The sequence below is a fragment of the Microchirus variegatus genome (genome assembly GCF_963457635.1).
Source record: "Microchirus variegatus genome assembly, chromosome: 8".
NCBI lineage: Eukaryota > Metazoa > Chordata > Actinopteri > Pleuronectiformes > Soleidae > Microchirus > Microchirus variegatus.
The window spans coordinates 15,903,674-15,929,210 of NC_139809.1; the positions used below are offsets into that span (position 1 = coordinate 15,903,674).

The following is a 25,537-nucleotide window of genomic DNA, read 5'->3' on the forward strand; positions in this document are numbered from 1 at the left end:
TAAAAGTAGTTTTTTTTTGTGTTGGCACAAAGGCACAAGAGTCTCCGCATCACATTTCTGTTTAATTCAACGTTTATTTTCACGCTTCAGTAGTTTTTATTTCATTGCACCAGTTACAAAGAGGGGGAGAGAAACAATATTTTCTATACCGACTCGTACAGGAGGGAAACCTACAGTACAAATGGATTCGGAATGGATCAGACTGAACAAGAGCTGAATTTTGGCACATGGATTTATATATATATATATATATATTTATATGTTTAATGTTATCAAAGAGCAGTTTTCTAATTGAATCAGACGTGAATTATGCATGTTCATGTAAAGACAGCAGATCATCATCATCATCATAAACCGCCTCACTTGTACATTCATCATCCAATTTAATGTATTTTTTGGCCAAAAACAAACAAACAAAACCCAGCACTTAATGTCGTTAATTGTCATCATTACAATCATCTTTTTCTGTTCCATACCTTCAAAAAAACAACAACGTAGTTTTGTTTATGTAATGTAATGTAACAGCACTTAAAATATCATAAATATGACCAAAGAAAACCTTAAATAAATTAAGAGTGAGGGGATAGCCAATCATAAGTGGATAATAAAAGTGTAAAAGATATATAAGAAAATAACACTTCAGCATCCAGTGCAGCAGCAGTCGTGTCATTCAAATAAAACCATTAAAATGATGAATTCATCATCAACTATAATCAATCAATTGGTTTGACCTTCAAACATCATTGAAACTGAATAATTTTAGGTTTGTGGACTAATTTTCCAAACCATTAATCGAGAAATTAATCGACAGATTCATCGATTACAGAAATAATCGTGAGTTGCAGCTGCAGAAATGACCCTTAAACGCCTGTGAAACATCTTTTATTAAGGATTCATCACACATGTATTTAAATACAGGATGTTGTTGCCCGTTGCGTTCGGGGGAGGGGGAGGATGTACGGATCAGCTGTTCTATAAACCGTGAGAGACATGGACACGCTATCAAAAAAAAACCTGTAGCCCCAACTCCCGTGAAGTTTAAAGAATAGTCGAATACTGTATGTAAACATGACACGAAGAATTGGATTTGTCAAAAGGTAACGATGACAAACAGTGTAAAAAATAAACTGTGAGGACAGTTGATGGAGATCTGCAGACTTTACAGGATCCAGGAGATCATGAATCCAACACAAGAAATCCTTATATATAAAAAAAAAACCTTATTACTGAATTCACTCGAGTGTCTTCGTGGTCAGAAAAACAGCAACTCTGCCTGTAAATCACATCCTTTTTTTTTGGATTATTGCTCCATGAATGATGCTGCCTCTTTATTTTATTTTTTTGTAATCGTTGCATGTTCAGAGAAGGAAAACAAACCACTGAAGCTACATGATGCTGATACATGTATGAACTGAAGAAACCAATGTATAAACACACACACACATACATAAAACCCTGTCCTGAAATGTGTCCTTCCATCTTTGCATCTGCTCTTTACCAAGTCCCAAAAACTATAAATTAAGATTATAAATAAGCTCCCAGGTTGTATGTGACAGGATGTTTTCTGCTGGGGGGGATGGGGAAAACCAGGAGTGGATCCAGCCACAGCACCCAAAGTGCAGAGGATCACCAGGCTCAGATTTTTAAACACGGGAGCAAAAACAAAAACGTGAAGCGGAGCAGCTGCAGGTGCTGGTGTGTGAGGAAAAAAAAAAAAGTCAACAAATTCCACTCCTTTGAAAAAACCTCGTCCGTACACCCCCTTTAAAACGTCCCTTTTAATGCCATTTCCATTCCTACGCACGGACACAATAACAGGTTTTTACATTTGATACAAAAAACAGATTTTCTTTGTTTTAAACCCAGAATCCAGCAGTCGTTATTACAGTAAACTACGACGAGCCAGAAGAGTCCAGAGCCTGACCAGAACTGGATTATTGTAAAAAAAAATATCCAGTATGGAATTATGAAAAGTAAGTTAAAGGAGTAACTAAAGGAAAAATGTGAAATTAAGTGTTTACGATATTGAAATGTTGTCGATTATGTGATTCAATAAATTCAATAAAAACAGTCTTTAAATTAAAACAGACACACAAAAAACAAACAAGAATCACATTACAAGTGAATAAATTAATCATTCCAGCTCTATTTCGTACATTTTAACGTAATAAAGTCACGTAAACTCAGTTCCAGTGGTCAGGCTCACCGTCGCCCGCCTCAGACTCTTCAAGTACTTAAGTTATTTATGAGTATTTTGGGGTTATTTTGGTTATTTTGCAGTCCCTCCTTTATGCCCCCCCCCTTGTAAAAATACACATTTTATTTTTAAACTGCACATATTCATGAAAGTGTGACTGACTGACTGACTGCTGGTGGAGCGACGACAGAGACCATTTCCATGTTTTTCCTCTGACCTTACGTCAAAAACACGGAGCTAAAAAAAGACGGTAGAATTTAATCTTTCAATAACAAAATAACAATTTCAATTCTGTTAAAATATACATGGAAAAAAACCTGGCGATCCTTATTAGGAAACTACTTTGTACAAAAAAAAGTACATGGTTTATTTCTTATTCTAGCCGTAGTAGTAGTAATAATAATAATAATAATAATAATAATAATAATAATAATAATAGTGCTGTCAAATGTTAATGCGTCAACGGCGTTTAACGCATTAATCGTTTCTATGACGTCTGACCAGATAAAGACGCGCGTGACGTCACGTTTACACGACTCCCGATTGTTTTTAAACTTTAGAGACTCATTTTAACAGAGGTACACATACGCAGTACACAGGTACGCTGGTTATTTGTTAGCGCTGCTCTTTTTCGCTTAATAAACAGACCGTTCCAGTTCGACTGAAGACATGCTAAATGAGCTAACGCAGCTAACAGAGCTAACTGGTAAATCACGTAAAACATGACTTCACATGCGTCTTTTTTTCCGGTCGGTCATCATGGAAGCGTGTCGTGCGGTAACGTGGATAAACAGACCGCTCCCGTTCGACTGAAGACACGCTAAAGGAGCTAGCAGAGCTAACTGGTAAATCACTTAAACATGACTTCACATGCGTCTTTTTTTCCGGTTGGTCATCATGGAAGCGTGTCGTGCGTTAACGTGAATAAACAGACCGCTCCAGTTCAACTGTAGGCGCGCTAACGCAGCTAACGGAGCTAACGGAGCTAACGGAGCTAACTGGTAAACAGTGCCTGGACTCCGGTGTCGTGGCACGTAAACAAGACGTCATTCGTGTCTTTTTCCGGTCAGTCGTCATGGAAACGTGTCGTGCGTTAACATGCGTTAACCTTTTTTCACAGCACTAAATAATAATAATAACAATATGATGATAATGGTGATATATAGGACCTACTGTAAGAGCATAGTTGATAAAATAAATAAAAGACTCTTCGTACAATACAAATAAAGGTGTTGAAATTCATTGAATTTCAACTTTAAATTAAATCGGAGAAATAAATGAGCACAAAAAGAAGAATAAAGTGCTCCGTTATTAAAATCATTGCACGTCTATCTAGTCTATTAATCTACTGGTGCCAGTAGTTCTTTGCACTTGATGGACATTATCTATGGGGTCACATGTTTAACCTATTCATACTGGCGTTTATTTATATTAAAAGTGTGTCCTTATAAAACGATTTTCACCAGTTTGTACACTTTTTTGTTTTGTTTTTTTTACTAAAGTGTAATTGCTTCCTACAACAATCCAGAAAATAACAAAAAACAACAGACTTTGACTTTGACGTCCTCTCAGAAAAAGGCATTTGGTAATTCATCATTTCACAAACCTTCACTGTTATGTTCTTATTCCATCTATTTAACCTCTTAAATCCTTGAATGCCAACTTCCTTCGTTACCTTTCCCCATCACCTCTGCTCCTTTACTAATACAAATATACTTTATTATTATTATTATTTGTCTTTTAAAAGCAATAAATAACAACCGAAGTTAAAAGAACATGTCAAAAAAAATTCTTCAGTTCTTCTTCAATCTAACTTTTTTTTCCTTTGTGTTATTTGAAAAAATAAAATACCTGAAATGACTTGGGAAAAAAAAGAGTAGAATCTGGCTTTGTAGAAAAAAAAAGACGTTGGTGGTTGAAGAACCAAAAAATGAAGGGGGCGGGGACGAGAGGTCCTGACCTGGTTTTACCAGGCGTGGTCCGAGCTGTTCGTCTGCAGGACGACGGTTTAGGACAAGGCTGCTCTCCGTCACCGAGACACGTTTTTTTTACGAACTCCGCCCGCCGCGCGCTCACTTGCTAATGAGCAGCTCGCCCACCCAGCGGAGTTTGCACGCAAACCAGCGCCTCAGGGGACAAAAGTATTCGAAGTGGAACTGCTCAAACTCGGGCGTCTGTCGAATGTCGCGCAAAAACGCCACGTCCAGGTCCGACTCGGTGAGGACGATGAGCAGCAGCAGCAGGACGAAGAGGAGTCCGACGGTGACGAGGAGCAAGCGGAGGACGCTCAGGACAAACTTGTTCACCTGTTCCACCTCGCTGAGGGCCGAGTCGCACGCCGCACCGTCCTGCGCGGGTTTGCCGCCGGCGCCCAAGTCGGCCGCGTCCCCCTGCATCGTCGTCGGCGTGCCCGCCTCGGACTCCTTCTCCTCCTCGATGCTGCGCGGCGCCCCGTTGACCTGGCGCGAGGCGGCCAGCTCCATGCTGTGCTCGGCCACCGGGGTGGGCAGGACGCTGTCGGAGGGGCTGTACGCCTGGTCCGAGATCACCGCCAAGCCGTCGGTGGAGCCTGTGGCCTGGCTCCGCGAGCGAGGCATAAAGGAGTCGCTGTGGGACACGGAGCGCACCGGTGTGGAGTGGGCGCTGTCACGCAACGACTCCAAACCTGAGTGGAGAAACAGAAGAAGAAAGACAGAATGAATGTGCGTTCTACAGCTCGAAAACCACAATATACTGGAGCTGGAGTTGTAAGGCCCAGTCCATTGCCTCTTGGACGAGCGTGACTCATCATTCATAAGATGGCTTTTAAGGTAGTAAAAAACGTGTTTTTGTCAGAGATAACATACAAAAATAACAACAAAAAACTAGAAAAGCACTCGGAGAGCGCAGACCTCCGCCAAGGCAGCTCAGTGCTAACGAATCACGAGTGCACGAATGACACCCCAAATTTAATCTCTTGTTCCTGGTCTCATTGCGGACATTTCCCGAAAATGTCATCAAAATCTGACTTTTCGAGTTATGTTGTTAACAGACAGACAGGCAAACGAACAAACAAACAAACAAACAAACAAATAAATAAACAAACAAACAAACTCCGGCAAAAACATCTACCTCCTGGCGGAGGTCAAAAATGGTCGTTTTATCACTTGTGTGGATCATGATCATCTCGTTTTTTTCTTGTCGCATATCTTCAAAACATGCTAACCAGTGTTAGCTTTGGGATGGTAATATTAGCTTAGTTACAAGAGGATGTGATTAAAATCTATGCAGCAAAAACTAGCACAACCCCTTTAAAAACATGATATAGCAGTTGTCTCAGTAAAACCATGATCCAACATGGTTTTGTCTTAGATACAGACTATTCTTCTACAAATGTCAGAAAACATTTTCAACACCGTGACCAGTTTAGGGTACAAGCAACAGACCGCAAACAAGTATTGTTGTGGTTAGCGTAGCTACACAACATGCTAGCTTTATGAAAATTAGTTGTTTGGGGAGAGCTTGTGTGTGAAATGTACCCCTAAAATGTATATTCAACATATCTTTATTTAAAAAAACAAAAAAACATGCTGTCTGTAGTTTAAGTGAAAACATGTCAGAAAATGCCTGGAAAACCCTTGTGGACCAGTTCATGATTAAAAACAAACAAGTTTTGTTGCGATTAACATAACTACACAACATGCTAATAAATGTTAGCATTATGAAGATTAGTTGTTTGGGAGAGAGCGGGTGAAATGTACCCCTAACATGGAGCACCGTATATTCAACATATCTTTATTAAAAAAACTAAACATGCTGTCTGTAGTCACATGGAAATGCCTGGAAATATCAGTTTGTGACACATACAATAGACTACAAACACGTTTTGTGGCCTTTAGCATAACTACACAACATGCTAATGAATGTAAAAGGTAACAATAGACTCTTACAAGAGGTTGTGTTTGAAATGTACACCTACAAAATGGTTTACTTTACATATATACGTAGCAACACAACATGCTAACCAATTTAGCTTTATGATGGTGTCTTTATATATCCTGGAAAATATCTCATAACCCTCCTACACCTCTACTTCGAATAGAATCAGGACACACTATGTTTACATGAATGTGCTAAATTAAAGGGTCGCGCGAGGGTTAAAGGGCAAAGGGTGAATCAATGAGACTGAGCCTAAACATTGACAGGTCTTTTCTGCTGACGCGTTGTCTCCAACTCCACAGACGAAACCCGACCGCGTCGTTTCCCACAGTTCAGCAGGCGACTGTTCAGGCGCTGACCTGACGCCTTATCGTCTTCTCCAGTGAAGGAAATCATTATGTAGCCAATAACACTGGAAGCTGTGGCTCTGGCTCAATAAGCACAGACTAAAAAAACAGACTTTAAGCCCACGTCCTTCCTCCTCCTCCTCCTCCTCCTCCTCCTCCTCCTCCCACAGATCTGTCACACCAGTGATGCAACTCTGAATTAGATTTATCCATATTATATGTTTGAGTTCATTTAAAGGTCTAGTGAGTGACATTTAGGACGGTTTATTGACAGAAATAGAATGTATTTAAAAGAATAAATACATTTCTGACAATATGCAGTCTCAACATTAGATGAATACTCATTATGATGATGCTTCATCGTGTAAATGATCTCTGTTACTTCAATAAACACATACCACAACACTTATTCTTAGATTTAAGGATAGGTTTGTGTATTTGTATATCTATCTTAAGACAGCACTTACATGCACATATGTCCTTAAAATCTCTTAATAATGCAATCGTAATCATTCAATGTTACCGACTACATAATGTAAATACACTTAATTGGCCTGGGACCAATAATTGGTAAAATATAAGATAAATTATTTATCTTATATTATCTTGTCTTAAAACCTAAAAACTACTACTCAGAGAAGTGCAAAACAATGCACTTTTAAAGAAATCCGTGTAACAAAATCTACTCGTTTCCTCTTCGGGCATTAGCACGAACATCTGCTGCAAATGCCATCCAAATGTTTGTTTTTTTTTGCGTTAAGCTGCTCACAAACAGACAAATGCAGCAGACTCAAAAAAATCCTCCTTGGCGACGTCGCCCTAAATGTAGGGACATGTTTTATTTCACGAATAAAAACAGTAGCACGATGTCCCAGCTGAAACAGCAGTAAAATAAATAGCATCATTTAAAGGTGCCATATGTAAGAATGTGGCCAAAAACGGTTACTACATTCAAATTCAAAATACCGAGGTCTTTTAGGGTTCGTTTTTTGACGTAACTGGCAACCCGTGGTTGCTCGGCAGCTGAGACTCTACTGACTGCAATGATTGGTAGACGGCGGTAGGTGGCGCCACATGCCATAACATGATTTGCAGTCTGCATAATATTTCTTTTAATGCAAATATTTTGTCTGTTCTGTTGTTGTTGGTGAGTTCAGTTTGTTATATGAACATTATTCCTGAGTCTCTGTGACATATTAGGAGGATTTTATGGCCAGTTGCTTTAAATTTATTACATAATGCACCTTTAAAAGAATTTGATGTCAGCAGTCACTGTCATAACGCAGGATAAGTGACCGTACAGTACAGCGCACATGTCAGTGAAGATGAAGCCGAGGTCTGCTGACCACGTCACATTCTTCTGCCGAGCTTCAAAAGCAGCAGCAATGTTACACCGTCACTATAAAGAGAAGGGATTAAAGTTCTGCCTCTGACGAGGAAGCGAATCATGAGTCACGGGATTTAAAAAATAAATAAATAAACTGCTGGAAAAGTGGCATGGATTATGTCCGAATGCCTCATCCTTTGAAAGAAGAAGACTTGAATGTGAAAGAATAAGTGTCAGCAGCCATTTTAGCTCCGCCACAGTGAAGTAAGCAAGCAGAGAATTCACGGTTTTTAACTTTTATTGCAAATTTAGTTCTTTTGAGGGATATACAGTAGGACGACTACTTTTAGTCTATATATAACTAATGCTGGGAACGTTAACACCGTTAAGGGTGTCAAAAGACCGGAAAAAGACAAGCGTGACGTCATGTTTACGTGCCACGACCACCAGAATCCAGGCACACCGTTTACCAGTTAGCGCCATTAGCTGCGTTAGCTCCTTTAGCGCTAGTTAGCGCGTCTACAGTCTAACTGGAGTGGTCTGTTTATTAAACGAAAAGAGCAACACTACAAATAACCAGCGTAGCTGTGTACTGCGTATGTGTGCCTCTGTTTTTAAAGGTTAGCGTTACTTTAGAGACTCATTTTAACAATCAACATGGCATATGCGTCTTTAGCTGGTCAGTCGTCATGGAAACTCATCACGCGTTAATGTGCGTTAACATCGTTGATGCCGTTTTGCCCAGCACTAATTTAAAACTCTTGTCAAACAATGCTATCTAAGCCCGTTAGCTCCACACGACTGCCTCTGTGTTTATATCACACGTCCTCTGATGACATTCCCGCCATGCACACAGGAAGTGATTTGTCGTAAACACACGCGAGACACACAACCACAAACACGTGGCCATGAACGGTTTCAGAAATCTACCGCTCCGAAAACATGGAACATTCAGCACTTGCAACACTTCTTGCCGCCGCCCACCCCCCCTGTGCTGCAGCTGTATACACACAAACGCTCCCTCAAGGTGGGACACAGCATACAAATCAAGTTTTAAGAGGCAGAATAATAACATCTACTACAATTAAAATCAATGACCAGGAGTTGCATACTGCAGCTTTAAGAACTGTACCTTCATAGCTAAAAATAAATCCATATATCACATGAACACACTATATACAGCACTAAGAGAAAAACAACCACATTATGTGTCCAGTCGACACAGACAAAGAGAGTGTGACTCTGAGGCTGAGTTTACCTGGAGCTTTGCTGGGCTGAACGCACGGCAGCGGAGAACCAGACACGGGGGACACACTGGCGGAGTCCTGCTGCCCCATCAGAGCAGGGTACAGGGGCAGGACGCCCAGGGCCTTGCCCAGCATACGAGGCCCCAGGCTCAGCACGCGCACTTTTACATCTCGGTAGCAGTGGTTGATCATGCGCAGGTGCACGTTCACGCGGGTGGTGATGCGGATCAGACACTTCACCATGGCTGCGGCATTCACGTGTGTGCGGTTTTTATTACTATTATTGTTCTACCCTGCTGTCGTGGTCCCCCCCTGTCCCAGAGTCCAGGCCACAGTGCGAGGTGGAAACGGTGAGTTTCTGAAGCGGTGCTACAGTGGCCTGGTTTTGCCCCTCCCAGGCCAAAGACATACATGGAATAGAAGATCCAGGCTATTTTCAGCTCGGGAGTATTAATACCACTGTAAGGCACCCAGTCAGCACACACTGGGGGTGGGAAGAGCTTGTGCTTCTCTTAACCTCAAAGCTAAAAGACCCTCAACACACACACAAAGAGTTATAACTGTGTCACTCACAGAGGCCACCTGTTCTCACTGTCCACTTTATTAGGCACACTTGTTCAACACGGAACAGGATTTCTTGGCAGAAATTTAAAGCGGACCTAGACCGGAAGTTCCATTTAACGCTTTTAGTGTGTTTCTGCGTCATTACCTTGTTTATGAAGCCCTGAAGGTTCTAAACAAACAGTTCAGCCATTGCTGAGAACGCCGTGTTTTATTGTAATCTCGGCCTCGAAAAACCGGTCCGGTTACGTAAACAGCGGTTCTCCTGAACAGCAGATCGTCCTGCTCCGGGCACTAGTCCGGGCACATCCGGTTGCGTACATTGAACCGCAGAAGAAGAATAACGTCCGTTGTGGAGGTGTTTCACGAGCGACAGTGTCTTCTGACTCTGGGTCTGACTCTGGGTCAAAGTCATAAAAGCGACTGCGGCGGGGAGTCGTGAAGAAGCTATTTTTAAACACTGTTCAAACAATGTTTTGATAATGAGTAGCAGTGCATCCACCGTTCCAGAGGGGGGAGCTGCGCTTCTGAGAGCGGGTGTGCTGATATGTCACTTCCGGGTACTGGCCAATCACAAGACAGTTGGGAAGGCTCTACGCTGGCTGGCCAATCACAACACACTCTGTCTTCTGGGTGTGAGAGTTCAGTCTGAAATATCGCGGCTGAGGAGAGCTTCAGTGAGGAGAGATTTCTATCAGCTCGTTTACAGCAACTAGGAAGTTTGTGACCATAAAAACAAGTTAATGTATGTAAGTAGACCTCCATAACTCACATATATGTGCAACAGGACCACTCTATGTGAGCTTTAAGATATTACCCAGTGTATAATGGCTTTAAAATTAAAACTTGCTCTGCATAGGTCGCTGTCCTGAGCTCACAATTTTTGAAACGTGAGCTTACTATTGGAACAACAGTGAACGGAGGCGCCCAAATGCATAAATCAGCAAAAGCGTCATTAGTGCTTTCAGACAGACACAGTTCTGGCTCTGGAGCCTCAGAATCTTGGTGCTTTCTGTCAGTTTAAGAGGAACTAAAGTGGTCGTACGTTACTCTCAATAACCAGAATATGACACGCCCACTGATGACGTCAAAGAAGTAGCACTATTTATCGGTTCCAGCTGAGAAGCACGCTTGAACACGTCACCCGTGTTTCTGTGCGAAAAAGCAATGATATGAGACGAAGGGAGCTACGTTCTTACCCTCCATGATGGATATGTGCACCGCTCGCCGCCTGGTGCGCGGCACGCTGGTGAGGCGAGGGCCGTGCGTGATGGACGGGCAACTCCTGCTGGGCACCAGGCCAGCTCTGCAGAGACACAAACACAACGCACAGAGATCACTGCACCACGAGACGGGGGGTTCAGGGTCAAGGTTCAGTCATTCTTCATAAAGACACAGTGGTTACAGTAGCATGGGGCCTGAGAGAGAATGGAGGTAAAAATGAAGAGATAGAAAGAAAGGAAATCTGCGTGAGAGTATTCTGGGTTTGCTCCCGAGTTTCCAACTCTACCTGTGGATTTCTGGAGGTTCACGTTTGATTTTGGCACTCTGCTCCATCACCTCTTTTGCCACTCGTCCACTGTCATAAAGCACAGAGACGATGCTCAGGATGAGTTTTCACGTACGCACACATGCACACACACATCATCTTCATCATCACCATCATCATCATCATCGCCCGGTCACTGCAGTGGATGAGCATCACGGTCCAGTTATGACACAGACACGACTCCATTATGATATGAAATCTAGCAGATGTTTGGTGATGTAAAAAAATGTCAATGTGTCTATTCTTAAAGGGCCAGTTCATCCAAAATAGCTTCAGTATCTACACTCTTATAAATAAAGGTTCCAAAAGGGTTCTTCTACAAGGGCTGAGGCTCTACCTGGAACCATTTGCTTCTGAAAAAACCTTTCCCGATGAAAAGAGTTACTGGAAGATAATGGTTCCAGTAAGAACCGTTTTTTGATCCAGAGAACCCTTTAAGATCCTTTTCCTGAATAAAGGGTTTTAAAAGGGTTCTTGGTGGAACACTCCAAAAGGGTTCCAGCGAGTGGAACCTTTATAAAAAGGTTCTACCTGGAGCCAAAAAGGGTTCTCCTATGAGGACAAGCTGAAGAACCTTATATGGTTCTACTTAGCACTTATATTTCTAAGAGTGTAAACTACTGTTCAAAAGTTTGGGGTCACTTGTTTGGAAATGTCCTTGTTTTTGAAGGAAAATCACCTTTTTTTCAACGAATATAACATTAAATGAATCGTAAATACACTTAGAATATTTGGAATAAAATTCATTATTTCTAATCTCGTCAACATCGCAACACTATTTTCTATTCATTGTTCAACTCTTTTGGTGAATAAAAGTCTGACTTTTAATGGAAAACACAAACAAAAGTGGCTAGGTGACCCCAAACTTTTGAACGTTAGCATAGCTTCTGCACGATACATGTCACACGTGGATTTTTAAATGGCTGCAGTACTGTACATAATATATTCTATTGTGAATACAACTTTAAATAATAAAACACAAGACAATGACTTACATATAAATAAATAGCCTTTCTGAGATGTTTGCTATATCATTTATGCCACTTTTTTAAAATCTCTTGTATACTTATACTATGAGTAGTAGAAATTTCATATTTCTACTAATATGACTACTCTTGTTAATATGCTCTTAATATTTCTTATTTTCTGGTCATAACAATGTAATAGTGTGGTAATAAAGTATATAATATTACAGAAATACTATGTCTTTTCCAAATGAATATTCAGGTTATCCATGGATCTCATTAACAATGCATTACTGGTTGATTATAAAATGACTTTCCTATTATCACATTGTTATTGTACTGTACAGTGTTAATAATCATCTGAATGATCAGAAACAGAGCTGCAGGTTAGTCGTGAAAATATGATGTGATGTAGTTTACAGTAAACAGAAGGTGATGATAAAGCCTTGTGTCATCATCATCATCATCATCATCATCATCATCATCATCATCATCATCATCATCATCATCATCATCATCATCATCAGTCTCCTTCACTGTGTCCTCTGTGTTGTGAAAGTGTCAGTGTTCTGTCCTCTGGGCAGAAGGAGACAGATGTTACAGCACAGGAGGTCAGGAGGAGGAGGAGGAGGAGGAGGAGGAGGAGGAGGAGGAGGAGGAGGAAGAGGAGGAGAAGGAGAAAGAGGAGGAGGAAGAGGTCACATCCTCTGGGGAAAAACACCTCCACCTCCTCTGTCATCAGTCAAAAAAAGAACTCTACCTGAAACGGAAACGGCTGCCCTTGAAGAACAGGTTGCTGCTGGACACCGTGCGAACCTGGCTTGACTTTTCAAGCCTGGGAACAAAAAAAGAAAAGAAGAGAGAATTCTATTAAAAATTAACAAATAGTATCCAAACAGAACAAAGGAAGCAAATGTACAGAATTTTTAATGCATTCAGCTCTGGTTTTCTGAATTAACACGAGACATTTTCTTTCACTTGAGCTTGACTTTATTTTAATTAAAGGAGTCATATTATACCCTATTTCTCCAAGTGAAGCTAGTTCCCTGGTGTACTAATCACAGCAGTTCAATCACCCTGCCAAAACAGCTCTGTTCAGAACGCTCTGTTATGAGTGTCTGTCTCTTTAAATATGCAAATGAGACACAGGAAACTACGTCAGCGTCACTGAGGCTAACGGCAGTTAGCATTTGGAAAAGCCATCATTTGCCGACTCTCGCCGGCACATTGCCGTCATACATAAAATGTAAATCCTCTGAGGCTGGAAGTGTGTGTAGAACTCTGTGCTGCACTGTGCAGCTAAATATAGAACACTTGGCGGACTTCCACTCTTTCGAATACTATTTTCCCCGTCTGCACTCTCATGTTTTTTAGGGACAAAGCGGAGGTCTGCAAGACAACAATTCCAAGAATTTATCAGTCTGACGTCAGATACACTGTGGTAGTCAACATCATGTTTTATCTCCTGTACTTAGACTGAGGTGAACCATAAACACATGACAGAGTCATCTTTTTTCACACTGTCGACTCACAGGGCATCCAGAGTCCCAAATATAAGTATAAAAATTATTATTTTTTTAAAGTTGATTTTGTATAATATGTCCCCTTTGAAGTTACTGACTTGATGATGACAGATTCAAAGACTCACAAATTAAACCCCACTTTATTACCAAAGCAAGAAGAACAAGAGGCTACAACTTTATTTTGAATTCAGGAAAAACTAAATTGGAATCTTGTTTACTAAGGAAACACGGAGTAGTCATTTATTCTCCTTTTTTCCCTATCATTTTTAAAAATGATAAATGTTGATAATTCTTCATATTCTTACAGCAGAGGTCTCAAACTCAAACACTTATAATATGACATTCTGTGAAATATCCATCATTGCAATATCATGATGGAATTTTGAGCTCATATCTCACAGCTTTCTACTGGTAAGTTGCTTTTTTAACCTCAGTGTTTATTTGAGTTTGAGACACAGCTGTCTGAAAGGCATATGTTGGGCTTTGGGGTTCCATGAAACTAGGATAAGTTACACCTGGCTTGACCAAGCTGTGCCTTCTCATGCTGGTTTGACGTTCATGCAACAGAACAATGAAAGTCAGGATGACATAGTAACATACAGGTTTAAGAGACTTTTGAATTCTACTTTCATGCAACAGGAGCCCCAGGAACACCCAACAAACAAACTGGGACACAGAGGAGAGCAGAGGCTAAATACAAGCAGCAGGACCAATCAAACCCAGGTGAGACCAACGAGACACAGGTGGAACGCATGAGGGGGCGGAGCTAACAATCAACAGGGACGACAGGGAACAGGAAGTCACAATAAAGGAGGTGCACACGAGGAAAAAATGACCTGAAAACCAGACAGAACTAAAATAAAACATTTATCTAACAGCTTTTTTTCTCTTTTGTTTGTCTTTATATATGGCATTCATTAAGGAAAATAATAATTTATTATTTTAATACAGTGTTGAGGCATAAAGACTGTATATTTACATATGTATTATGTGTGTGTGTTTATATATATATATATATATATATATATAAAAATATGCATATAAATACAGCTATATACACATATGGATATATATGCATAGATACACACACACACACATATATATATATATATATAAAATCCTTCTGCCAGCTTCCCGTATACCAACAATAAAACCAGGATCAAATACCCCCTCCTGTTGAATTATGCATATCCTTACTATAGGCGTACAGTATTCACTATGTTGATACTGCAACAGTAAGCGAGACATTAATCTTTAATGCTTCATTTTTGCTTTCAAGGAAATGTGTGTGTGTGTGTGTGTGTGTGTGTGTGTGTGTGTTGTCCCTGAAACATTTCCATTCCAGCTCCTACAGTCAGCTCTGAATAATCATTATCAGAGTCATTGAAAGGTCACGCCCCCTCTCTTGTCGCCTGCGTGCGATTACCTCACCGCTCTGAACTCTAACGCTGCTCCTTTTTTATCCTCCCCTTCCTTTTTATCACCTTTTTTCCTCCGCGACTCATGGAGATCAGAGTGCGACTATCACTCACGGCGAACGACGGCGGTGCCATATCTCAGAGGGGCAGCAGCGAAAGTGCCTGCGGTCTCGTGGCAGCGAGCACTCACGCTCAATAAAGGTCAGCGGCCAGCGTGCACCTCGTTCTCCTGCTGATGAACGACCCAGAGGGAAGGGCTTTTAAGGACATGCGAGGTGCAGGACGACAACGCTTGGACTGCATTATTTTATTTTGTCTATAATATTTTATTATCACTTTTAGTCTTTTGTTTTCTTTAGTGCTAGGCACGTTAACGCCGTAAACGTTAAAGCACATTAACCATGCGTTAATGTGAGTTAACGCATTTCCATGACGACTGACCGGAAAAAGACGAGCGTGATGTCATGTTTACGTGACTCCTGATTGTTAAAATGAGTCTCTAAAGTAACGCTAACCTTTAAAAACAGAGGCACACATACGCAGTGCACAGGTACGCTGGTTATTTGTAGCGCTGCTCTTTTTTCGATTAATAAACAGACCGCTCCAGTTGGACTGCATGCGTGCTAACGGCGCTAAAGGAGCTAACACAGATAACGGAGCTCATTGGTAAACAGTGCCTGGACTCTGGTTCCACAGCACGCAAACTTGACGTCACGCTTGTCATTTTCCAGTCAGTTGTCATGGATACTTTGACGGCGTTAACAAATAGGCTCTAAATCCAGTAGAATATATAGTGAAGGCCTGTAGGTGGCGCTGCACCAAATGCACCAAAAACAGAGAGGAAGACGCGGAGAAAGCATGTGAAGCTTGAGCGCTCCAAACTCCAAACACAAGAAGAAGAACACGATAACGACTACAGCAAAGGTAACAGCGAGAAAGAGGCGGGGCTATCACGTCCTCATTCTCCTAAAGTTGCATATTAATTGCACACAGGAAAATGCCACCCTTGCGTTTTCCTGTCGGGACCCGATTTCCCCCCAAAAAACGCTGCTTCTGCGTGGATAAAAACAAGGAAGAAAATGTATGTGGACTCACTTGTAGAACGCTTGGTTCTCCACGCCGCATTTCCACAGGTGCTTGCACGCCTCAGGAGTGGGCGCGAAGTACGTCAGGATGATCTTTTTGTCCTGCACGTTTAAAAATAAGAGAGCGTGCAGGACAATATAACACACTGTGGACTGTGACACACAAATACAACACTATAACCCTAAAGGACACCTGTATAATCTACACACTCTTAGAAATATAAGTGCTAAGTAGAACCATATAGGGTTCTTCGGCTTGTCCTCATAGGAGAACCCTTTATAAAGGTTCAACTCGCTGGAACCCTTTTGGAGTGTTCCACCAAGAACCCTTTTAAAACCCTTTATTCAGGAAAGGGATCTGGATAAAAATGGTTCTTACTGGAACCATTAGTGTTACCAAGAACCCTTGAAAAACCCCATCTTCTTGAAAGGGTTTTTCAGAAGCAAATGTTTCCAGGTAGAACCTCTGCCCTTGTAGAAGAACCCTTTTGGAACCTTTATTTCTAAGAGTGCATAAAATGTTGAATAAATTGATTCTGACTTAAAATCCTGTAATATTGCCACATTTTTGGATTCATATTTGGGTATACAGCTCATAGAACATCATTTTTATAAAGTAGATTTAATTTAGGAGGAAAAGAAATGTCAAAAATATCAAATATATCAAAATCTGTCACATTTCTAGACAAACGTAATACATCTAATAATCAGATTGGGTTGTATCTGTGCAAATCATGGAGGTAACCTGCCAGATTCATGATTATCTCCGTAACTGATTAATTTTCCAGATTAATCCATTAGTTGTTGTTCCATAAAATGTCAGAAAAATTCTGAAAAATGTCCACAAACTAGAAAATATTCACATTTTAGAAGATTAATCATTTCAAAAAGACTCAAAGTTTGGCGATACATTTAATAATCCTTAATCGAGTAGTTGTTGCAGTCCAGCCAGATTCCCCCCTTAGGCTAACCAGGAAAAATTAATATACTGAATGGCCACTGGGGGGGGGGGGCAACTCCACTGGTTGCAAAAAGAACTCTATGGGAAAATGATTCTAATTCTCGTCAGTAAAGACTTTCCCGTGGAGTTAAAGATCGCAATTCCTACTTTCCGATCTTCAATAGAACACAATGTCAATTTTGTAAATTATGTTCCAGTTGTGAGAAAAAAAGACGTTTAAACATGGAACATAGAGGAGATACAAACATGTAATAACATAAGAATCACTGTTTTTGGTCCATATTTTGCTCAATATCACATCAAATGTGAGTGCTTTTGATTTTACTAAGAAATATATTGATCCGTAGACACTCAGAATTGTGTTTTTGTGTCAGAATCAGTCATAAATAAGTTCTGTGGAGTGTTCCCTCCACCTCCGACACTTCATGCTCTCACCTCCCGCTGATTTGCATATACGTGGAACGTCTTCCCCTCGAACTTCAGCTTGGTCACCTCGTTCCTGTGCGAGGACACAAGAGGACAAGGCAACAGTTATCGCACCAGGAGGGAGGGGGGGGAGGGAAACCTCAGAACTCTTTAAATATTCATGACAGCCGCTTTAAAATTGCATAAACAGCCGCAGCCGACGACGACGTCTGTATTTGTCTGACAAAACAAATAAAGAATAACATTCCCAGCGGACACAGGCGGGCGACGGCGGCAACGGAGAACAAGGGGGGGAAACATGAGCGCTGCCGAAGGCAAACAAACAAAGCCATTATGAATGCGGAGGCAAATATAATCTGTCTGTCCTTGTTATGTAACTGTAACCTGCGCGGTTCAAAGCAAACAGGCAACTGTAATAGTGAAGTATTATGATGCATTGGTTTTTAATGCAGCGTCTCGCTCATACTCATGATTATCTCCATAACGGATTCACTTTCCAGTTGTTTGGTCCATAAAATGTCAGAGCAAATTTGGAAAAATGTCCACAAACCAGAAAAAAATCACATTTAAGAAGTCGAATCATTTAAAGGACTCATATTATACCCTATTTCTTCCAGTTAACCTAGTTCCCTGGTGTCCTAATGAACATGTTTGTCACATGCTTTGGTCAAAACACCTTAAGGATGAAGCACCACAGCAGTTCAATCACCCTGCCAAAACAGCCCTGTTCAGAACGCTCTGTTTTGAGTGCCTGTCTCTTTAAATATGCAAATGAGACACAGGAAGCTACGTCAGTGTCACTGAGGCTAACGGCAGCTAACGGCATCGTTTGCCGACTCTAGCTAGCACATTGTCATCATATATAAAATGTAAATCCTCTGAGGCTGGAAGTTTGTGTAGAACTCTGCGCTGCACTGTGCAGCCAAGATTAGAACACTTTGTGGACTTCCACTCTTCCAGATACTATTGCCCTCGTCTGCACTCTCGCGTGTTTTAGGGACAAAGTGGAGCTCCGCGAGACAACAATTCCAGGAATTTATCAGTCTGACGTAGCAATGAGTGTGGAAGTCAACATCGCATGTCCAGAAAAACATGAGTGAGTCAACATTTTCACACTTTACCGTACACTCTTAGAAATAAAAGTGCTAAGAAGAACCATATAAAGTGATTCGGCTTGTCCTCATAGGAGAAACCTTTTTGGCTCCAGGTAGAACCTATAAAGGTTACACCTGGAACCTTTTTGGAGGGTTCCACCAAGAATCCTTTTAATACCCTTTATTCAGGAAAGGGGTTTTAAAGGGTTCTCTGGATCAAAATGGTTCTTACTGGAACCATTAGTGTTACCAAGAACCCTTACTTCGGGAAAGGGTTTTTCACAAGCAAATGGTTCCAGGTAGAACCTCAGCCCTTGTAGAAGAACCCTTATTTCTAAGAGTGTACTCATGGGGCCCCCAGAGTCCCAAATATAAGTATTACAATGATTGGAAAAGTTGGTTTTGCTTTTAAGAAAGCAGCTGTCGTGCACACACTGCAGAATCCAGGCCAGCTTTTATTTTGTCTATTTACAACACTGGAAAAAAACTAAAGCTTCAACACGAGGGCTCGCACTTTTTTTTCGGTCTCACCATTTGAGAAAGTGAACTCTCCTGTTTCCCTGAAGCACCACGAAACCAAACGGAGTGAAGGCGAGGAAAGCTGGGTTCCCAGAAACGTCCTGAGAGTCACACAAAAACACACATTCATTCAAAAACATTGCCTTTTAGTATAATTGTCTTAATATGCAAGAAGTTATATATATATATATATATATATATGTATATGATGTAGATTATGGGTTGTGTTTGAAATGTGTCTCAATGTAAAGAACCTTGCATGGATGCGGATCGACGCCGTACGTCTCCAACATTTGGGATTTCTGCAGGAAGTTCCTCTCCGATGTTTCAGGTGTTTGTCCACTGAGGGAGAGAAACAACACAACAACGCCTCTTACTACTACGACTACTAATACTACTAATAATACATAATGTTCATTTTGTTTTTTATGACGGAGTATTAGGGCCAAACTAGGAGAAATGTTTTTTAATCTTTCAAGAAGAAAGTCATAATATTACGAGAATAAAGTTGTAGTAATTCGAGAATAAATTCATAATTATTATACAAGTAAAATCTCAGATGATCAGGCTACGTTATTCTCGTAATATTATGACTGTGACTTTTCTCTATTAATATTACAACGTTATTGTCATATTATGACGTTATTCTCATATTAAGACTTTATTCTGGTATAAATTGTAACTTTCCTATCGTAATATTATGCCTTGAGTCTCATAATATTATTATTTTTTCCTCTCTTCAGTTTGGCCTTAATACTCATGCTAATTTAAGAACAACACATCACATCAATCACAAATACAATTAAAAAACAAATGTAGATAAAACAACAGAAACGAAAACCACTTCAGTGTGAAATGATCTTTAATGATTTACCACGACTGTTGCACTTGGCGTGGAACAGATCGCCTATATTTTATAAAAACATCCTAACTGCCTCTGCTGTCTCCCAATTATATCTGTTATTATTACTAAAATCTATTGTGACAATCACAAATCAGAGAGCTGTAATTACAAAATAAAAGCCTCAGCAACGACACGTAAAAGTTTGAACGTTTAAAAGACAGCGTTCTTTGAGAAATGACAGTGAAAAACACCACAAAAATAAGCTTCAACAATGTACAGTGAGTGTTCATGTATCATGTGTTCCAGTGAGTCGCCACTAGTGGGCAGCAGAGTCTCATGCTGTTTGTCATTCTGCTTGCACAGCATTATATTTGAGCAGTCTGTCACTGTAAGGATTAAATATTATAGTTTGAAAATCACAGTTGAACAGATGAGCGGTCAAATGTTAAATAAGCTCAGTGGAGCATGTGTGTGTGTGTACTTGTCAACCAGTAGAACAGGAGTCTTCGGTGTGGTTACACACCCAGAAAGAGGGGACTCACATTGAACAGGGGACATCTTTAAGGTCCCCTCTTTGTCATGTTTTAAATCAAGCTAAAATCATGTCTAAGTTGGTCTGGTGATTTTATTTTAATATTAAGCAAAGTGAGGACTTGTAAGTGTGTGAGTGTAAAAGCCCATACTCAGCAGTGCCCCTGCTGGCTGGAGATCAGATTTTAACACCCACACACTTGAGACATTAAGATTTGAAATTTGAGTGTCTGTCCTGTCAGTCAATGTAAGGATTAAATATTGTAGATTTATTTTGAAAATCACAGTTGAACAGATGAGCGGTCAAATGTTTATTAAGCTCAGTAGCGTGTGTGTGTGAGTGTGTTCTTGTCACCCAGTAGAACAGGGGACTTTGGTGTGCTTACACACCCAGAAAGGGGGGACTCTCATTGAACAGGGGACATTTTTTTTCAGGTCCCCTCTTTGTCATGCTTTCGATCAAGCTGAAGTCAAGTTTAAGATGCTCTGGTGATTTCTTTTTTAAATATTAAGCAAAGTGGGGACTTGTAAGTGTGTGAGTGTAAAGGTCCATACTCAGCAGTGCCCCTGCTGGCTGGAGATGGGATTTTAAAACTTTGTTCACACACATGTGAACATGTGTGTGACATGTGTGTGAACGAAGTTTTAAAATCACTCCTCCATTGACTACTACAGATAGTAGTAGGGTTGTTCATCAAACTACTTAGTGAAGAAGCCAGTCTATTGAAATACTATTCATTGTTTTTGAAAGAAAATATAAATGTTCAGCTTTAGTAGATATCAAGTAGATGTTTGTGTGTGCGTGCGTGTGTGTGCAAGCCATCGACCTGCTTTATCAAATCACTGTCAACATCGTGCTCTGCTGCTCCTCCAGTTAAACCCAGCACCAATAAATGTCCAAATAAAGGGCAGACGATGAACTCAAGACAAACTGACTGGAGAAGAGAGACTGTTTTCTTTCCTTTTTTTTACCACAGGACTCTGGCTGTGGCTCAGTTTATACAAACGTGACACAGAGAGAAAATGAAAGTGGCACTTACATCAGCTCTGTCTTGTGTATGTCGGAGATCCGCCGCTCCAGCCTCTCGGAATGTTTGGGGAAAAACTGGAATTTGGAGCTGTAGCCTTCCGGATGCTTCCCGGGGTCGTAATTACCGATCTCAGCTGGACGGGGAAAAGAAAGTGAAACACAATCGACAGACGTTAAAAATATGAATAATAAATGTGGAAAATTATGTATTAGTAGTGTAATACTGAATCCCAGTGTACTGAAGTACGGCTTTGAGCAGAGCTGTGGCTAAAGGGCCTGGTATACTTCCTCGTTCTTTTCTTCTTGTGGTACGAAGAGTCCCTGCATCTAGACTTGTACTGCCACCCGATGGTCAAGTGGGATACTACAGGACCCTGTTGTGGGAGTATACCGGGGTCCTTTCCTGAATAAAGGGTTTTAAAAGGGTTCTTGGCGGAACCCTCCAAAAGGGTTTCAGGTGGAACCGAGTTGAGTCAAGCCGAGCCGAATCGTGCTAGAACTGTAACCGCACCTTCAGGATAAATAAATTAATATATAGCATGGTTTACATATATGTATTATCTGTTTATAGCTGCTGTTTGTTTAGTCATACCGTTATGTAATTCTAAAAGAGAAATATTGACTGGTTTGGATTCATCTCCTCTTGAGAAGTATTTTATCTGTGTTGCTTTATATCACACTGCACTCTCTCTCTCAAATGACCGTAATGCAGATTAGTCTCTGCGAGGAAGAGCTGACCACGCGGCACATCTTTAATTCATCAGTTCACTGCATCTCCTCCTCCATAAGGACGAACTGCCCCCCCAGCACTGTGCTCTTCTCTCAGCTTGTGTCACTTTCACGTTCTCATGTGTGTTTTGTTTTGTTTAGTTTTTTTGACGATAAGATGTCAGATAACCCTGCACTTCAAAGACTCTCCAGGGAGCGCAGGATTTCTTGCTTGTTAAGAAAAGCCATTGAACTAATCACCACACGAAGTACAGTTTACTCAGTACGGAGTCCTTATCAGTTTCAACAATCAGCGTTTTCACGTCTTGTAGCGTAACAAATTGCAATTTGTCTCCTGTGCACACAGAACAAATCCATCTGTAAATCCATGCCGGCGTTACCTTGAAGAATGTGAGCAGCCAACATGGCCGCGTCCGAGGTTTTGCACAGGAGCCGACCGTGGTACAGGTCCCTCTTGATTTGCAGGAAGACGAGATATCTACGAAAGACACGGAAAGACAGAAATGTCCACATTCAATTCAATTCAATTTTATTGGTACATTGCCAAATCACAGCATATCACATCATCTCAAGGCACTGTACATAGACGACATCATGCAGAGCAGAGAAACTCAACAATTCATCCAGTGAGCAAACACTAGAGGCCGAGGTAGAGACAAGACCAGGAGCAGATAAACAAAACTGTGTAATAAAAGTTATACGTTTATACAGGACAGTTAGTCAGTGATGACATGTTTATAGAACTACAGTCATTTATATAAGCTGCAGCTAAAATTGTTGCTATAAAATGTACTGATATCGACTTTTAATAAAAGCATCATAATAATGATGATGACATGTATGATAATAATAATAATAGTAGTCTCAAAACTGGATCTGGATCCTGCATCCACATGAGACGTTCATGAATTCACTGTAACAGTTATGGTCTCCCTGAGAAGGGACGCGAAAGACAAAACCACATGATTTAAAAACCTCAAACGTTGCTGAGTTCATGTTCTCGACGGAGATTTTAATATTTCTTTTTGATTTTTGCTGAAAATATAGGTTTTTAAGGGGGAAATAAGGGTGAGATGTTCCCTGAGGTAGAAACTGCTACTGACTTCACTTAAAGCTTCCAGCCTAGATAAATATCTCCCCCAGGCGTGAAACTTAACACAGACACATGCTTCTGAATGGTAATGACAATAATGAGTACAGTATCTTGGCCATTTTCTGCATTAAAAGAGCTCATAACACACACTGCAGTGCTTTCAAGAAACCCTTATTGAGGATGTGATGAATAAATGGGTAATAAGTCAACAGCCATTTATTGCTGACGACTGTACGACACTACACCGAGCTCAAGGAAGATAAACTGCAGTAGTGCCTGATTATAAAGTAAATAAAGACACTCATGGAACAGGCCGTTCTTACTATATTTAATATAAATGTTTACAGAAAACACTAAATGTCCAAAGTGTAGCATTAACGGTTTTATAGACAGAAACTGAATATACTACCCATTTGAATGTTTGTATAAGTGTATAACTACTTAAATATAAAGAAAACATATAGATTTGTGTAGCTACTATGCAGTAATCTTGAGCCACCAATAGGACTGAGTGACCAGCATGTATACCCTAAAAAACTGAGGAAGCCAAATGGGACTCAGCCATCATTCTGTAAAAATGGCTGCCCTGCAAAAGGATTCATCCCTGAGGTAAAACATTCAAAGCATTCACTACGAGAGGATGCAACGAACGAGCCTCGTATGTGTGAATGATTATATACCCTGTCCCCTCCCCCCACCACCACCACCACCATCACCACACACAAACACACTCACAGCCTTTCCATTCTCCTTTCCACTCACAATCAGCGGCCTTTGCCCCCCCATCTCATCTGTGTGCTCTGTTCATCTGTTCATTATGTACATTCTACATGTGGAGCACATTTCATGTCATTACACCACCTCAGAGAGAGAGAGACACACACACAGAGAGAGAGAGAGAGAGAGAGAGAGAGAGCTCCCCCGGTCAGTCAGTGATGCATAAATCAGTAAATTATCCATACAATCATGAACCAGCTGGTGACGCTCAGCGAAAGCAGCGTGAACTCACTGTTCCTCAGTTTGTCTCCTTTATTAAAAAAAAACACGATAATTAGCATTTAAATGCATCATATATATGTAGATTTTTTTACTCATTGGTAGACCTAAAATAAAAATAAGGGTATTGTATTTTAGATTAGGGAACACATATTCAATTCAGTTCAATTCAATTCAATTCAATTCAATTCAATTCAATTCAATTCAATTCATACAACATGTATTAACACCTTATTTTACATAACCTTATTCTACCTCTACTACAACATGAATTAAGATTTTTCCTACATAAGCTTAATATGCTTAATATTTACTAATAAAGGGCTAGTATGCAACTTATATATATTTTTTTTTATTTTGTATCTGAATGTTATTTTATAAACGTCTCTTTTCTATGCTTTAAATGTTTTATGTAAAGCACTTTGAATTACCTTGTTGTTGAAATGTGCTATGCAAATAAACTTGGTGTCCTATTTGTCAGCCATCCAGATTACTGGTAAACAAATATGTTTTTTGTGAGATGGTGATGAAATTAAAGAAAGAACTGAAAAACATGTGAACAACTGAAGGACAGAATAATGTATGGTAGGTACAATTTCACAAAAATACATTAAAAAAATGTATTTTAAATGGATAAATGTTGTTTCTTCAACCCTTTATTTTACACCTCATCCTCCCTGCTTCACTCCTCATCCTCTTCCTACTTCTCCTGCAAACTGTGCTGAATTAAATAATTATGCTGATGTTTTAGGCCGTGAATTACTCATTATGGGTTTTTGAATTATGGAGGCCCATAAATAATGTTTCATGCAGAGACACGTTGTTTAAAACTTCCAGAGCCTGCACAGTCGCTCGTCAAATCGCGCCAACTCGCCATTATTGTTGAACTGACCGAGAGGTGAAAGAGTGAGAAAAATATCTTACCGAGTGATTTCCTCTTTAAGAGAAGCAGGATCAGGAGGGTAGAACTTGACTCTCAGACACATGGTGAACGGAGGCTGAGCTGCAGGAAACAAACAAACATTCACGTCGTTTATCAAACGCTCAGCTGGAGATTGAAGGGAGAACAATTCAGAGGCTCACATTCACTGTAGATTAAAAATAAAAAATATTCTTGTGAATCATGCGATAAATGCTGCCACTGTTTTTTTTTATTTATTGTTGCAATAGACCACCC

General features: G+C 40.4%; 1 protein-coding gene across 1 annotated transcript; it reads right to left on the minus strand.

Annotated features, from left to right (window-relative positions):
- Positions 1-117: 117 nt before the first annotated feature.
- On the minus strand, positions 118-25,346 carry frmd5a (FERM domain containing 5a; the record flags this gene model as incomplete). Its single annotated transcript, XM_083893922.1, has 11 exons — positions 118-4,862; positions 10,797-10,903; positions 11,108-11,176; positions 12,872-12,946; positions 16,148-16,239; positions 17,549-17,597; positions 19,150-19,238; positions 19,392-19,479; positions 21,553-21,676; positions 22,652-22,749; positions 25,285-25,346. The coding sequence occupies 11 exons, from the start codon at positions 25,344-25,346 to the stop codon at positions 4,270-4,272; spliced, it is 1,446 nt and encodes a 481-aa protein (XP_083750048.1). The 3' UTR covers positions 118-4,269.
- Between the last annotated feature and the right edge of the window lie 191 nt (positions 25,347-25,537).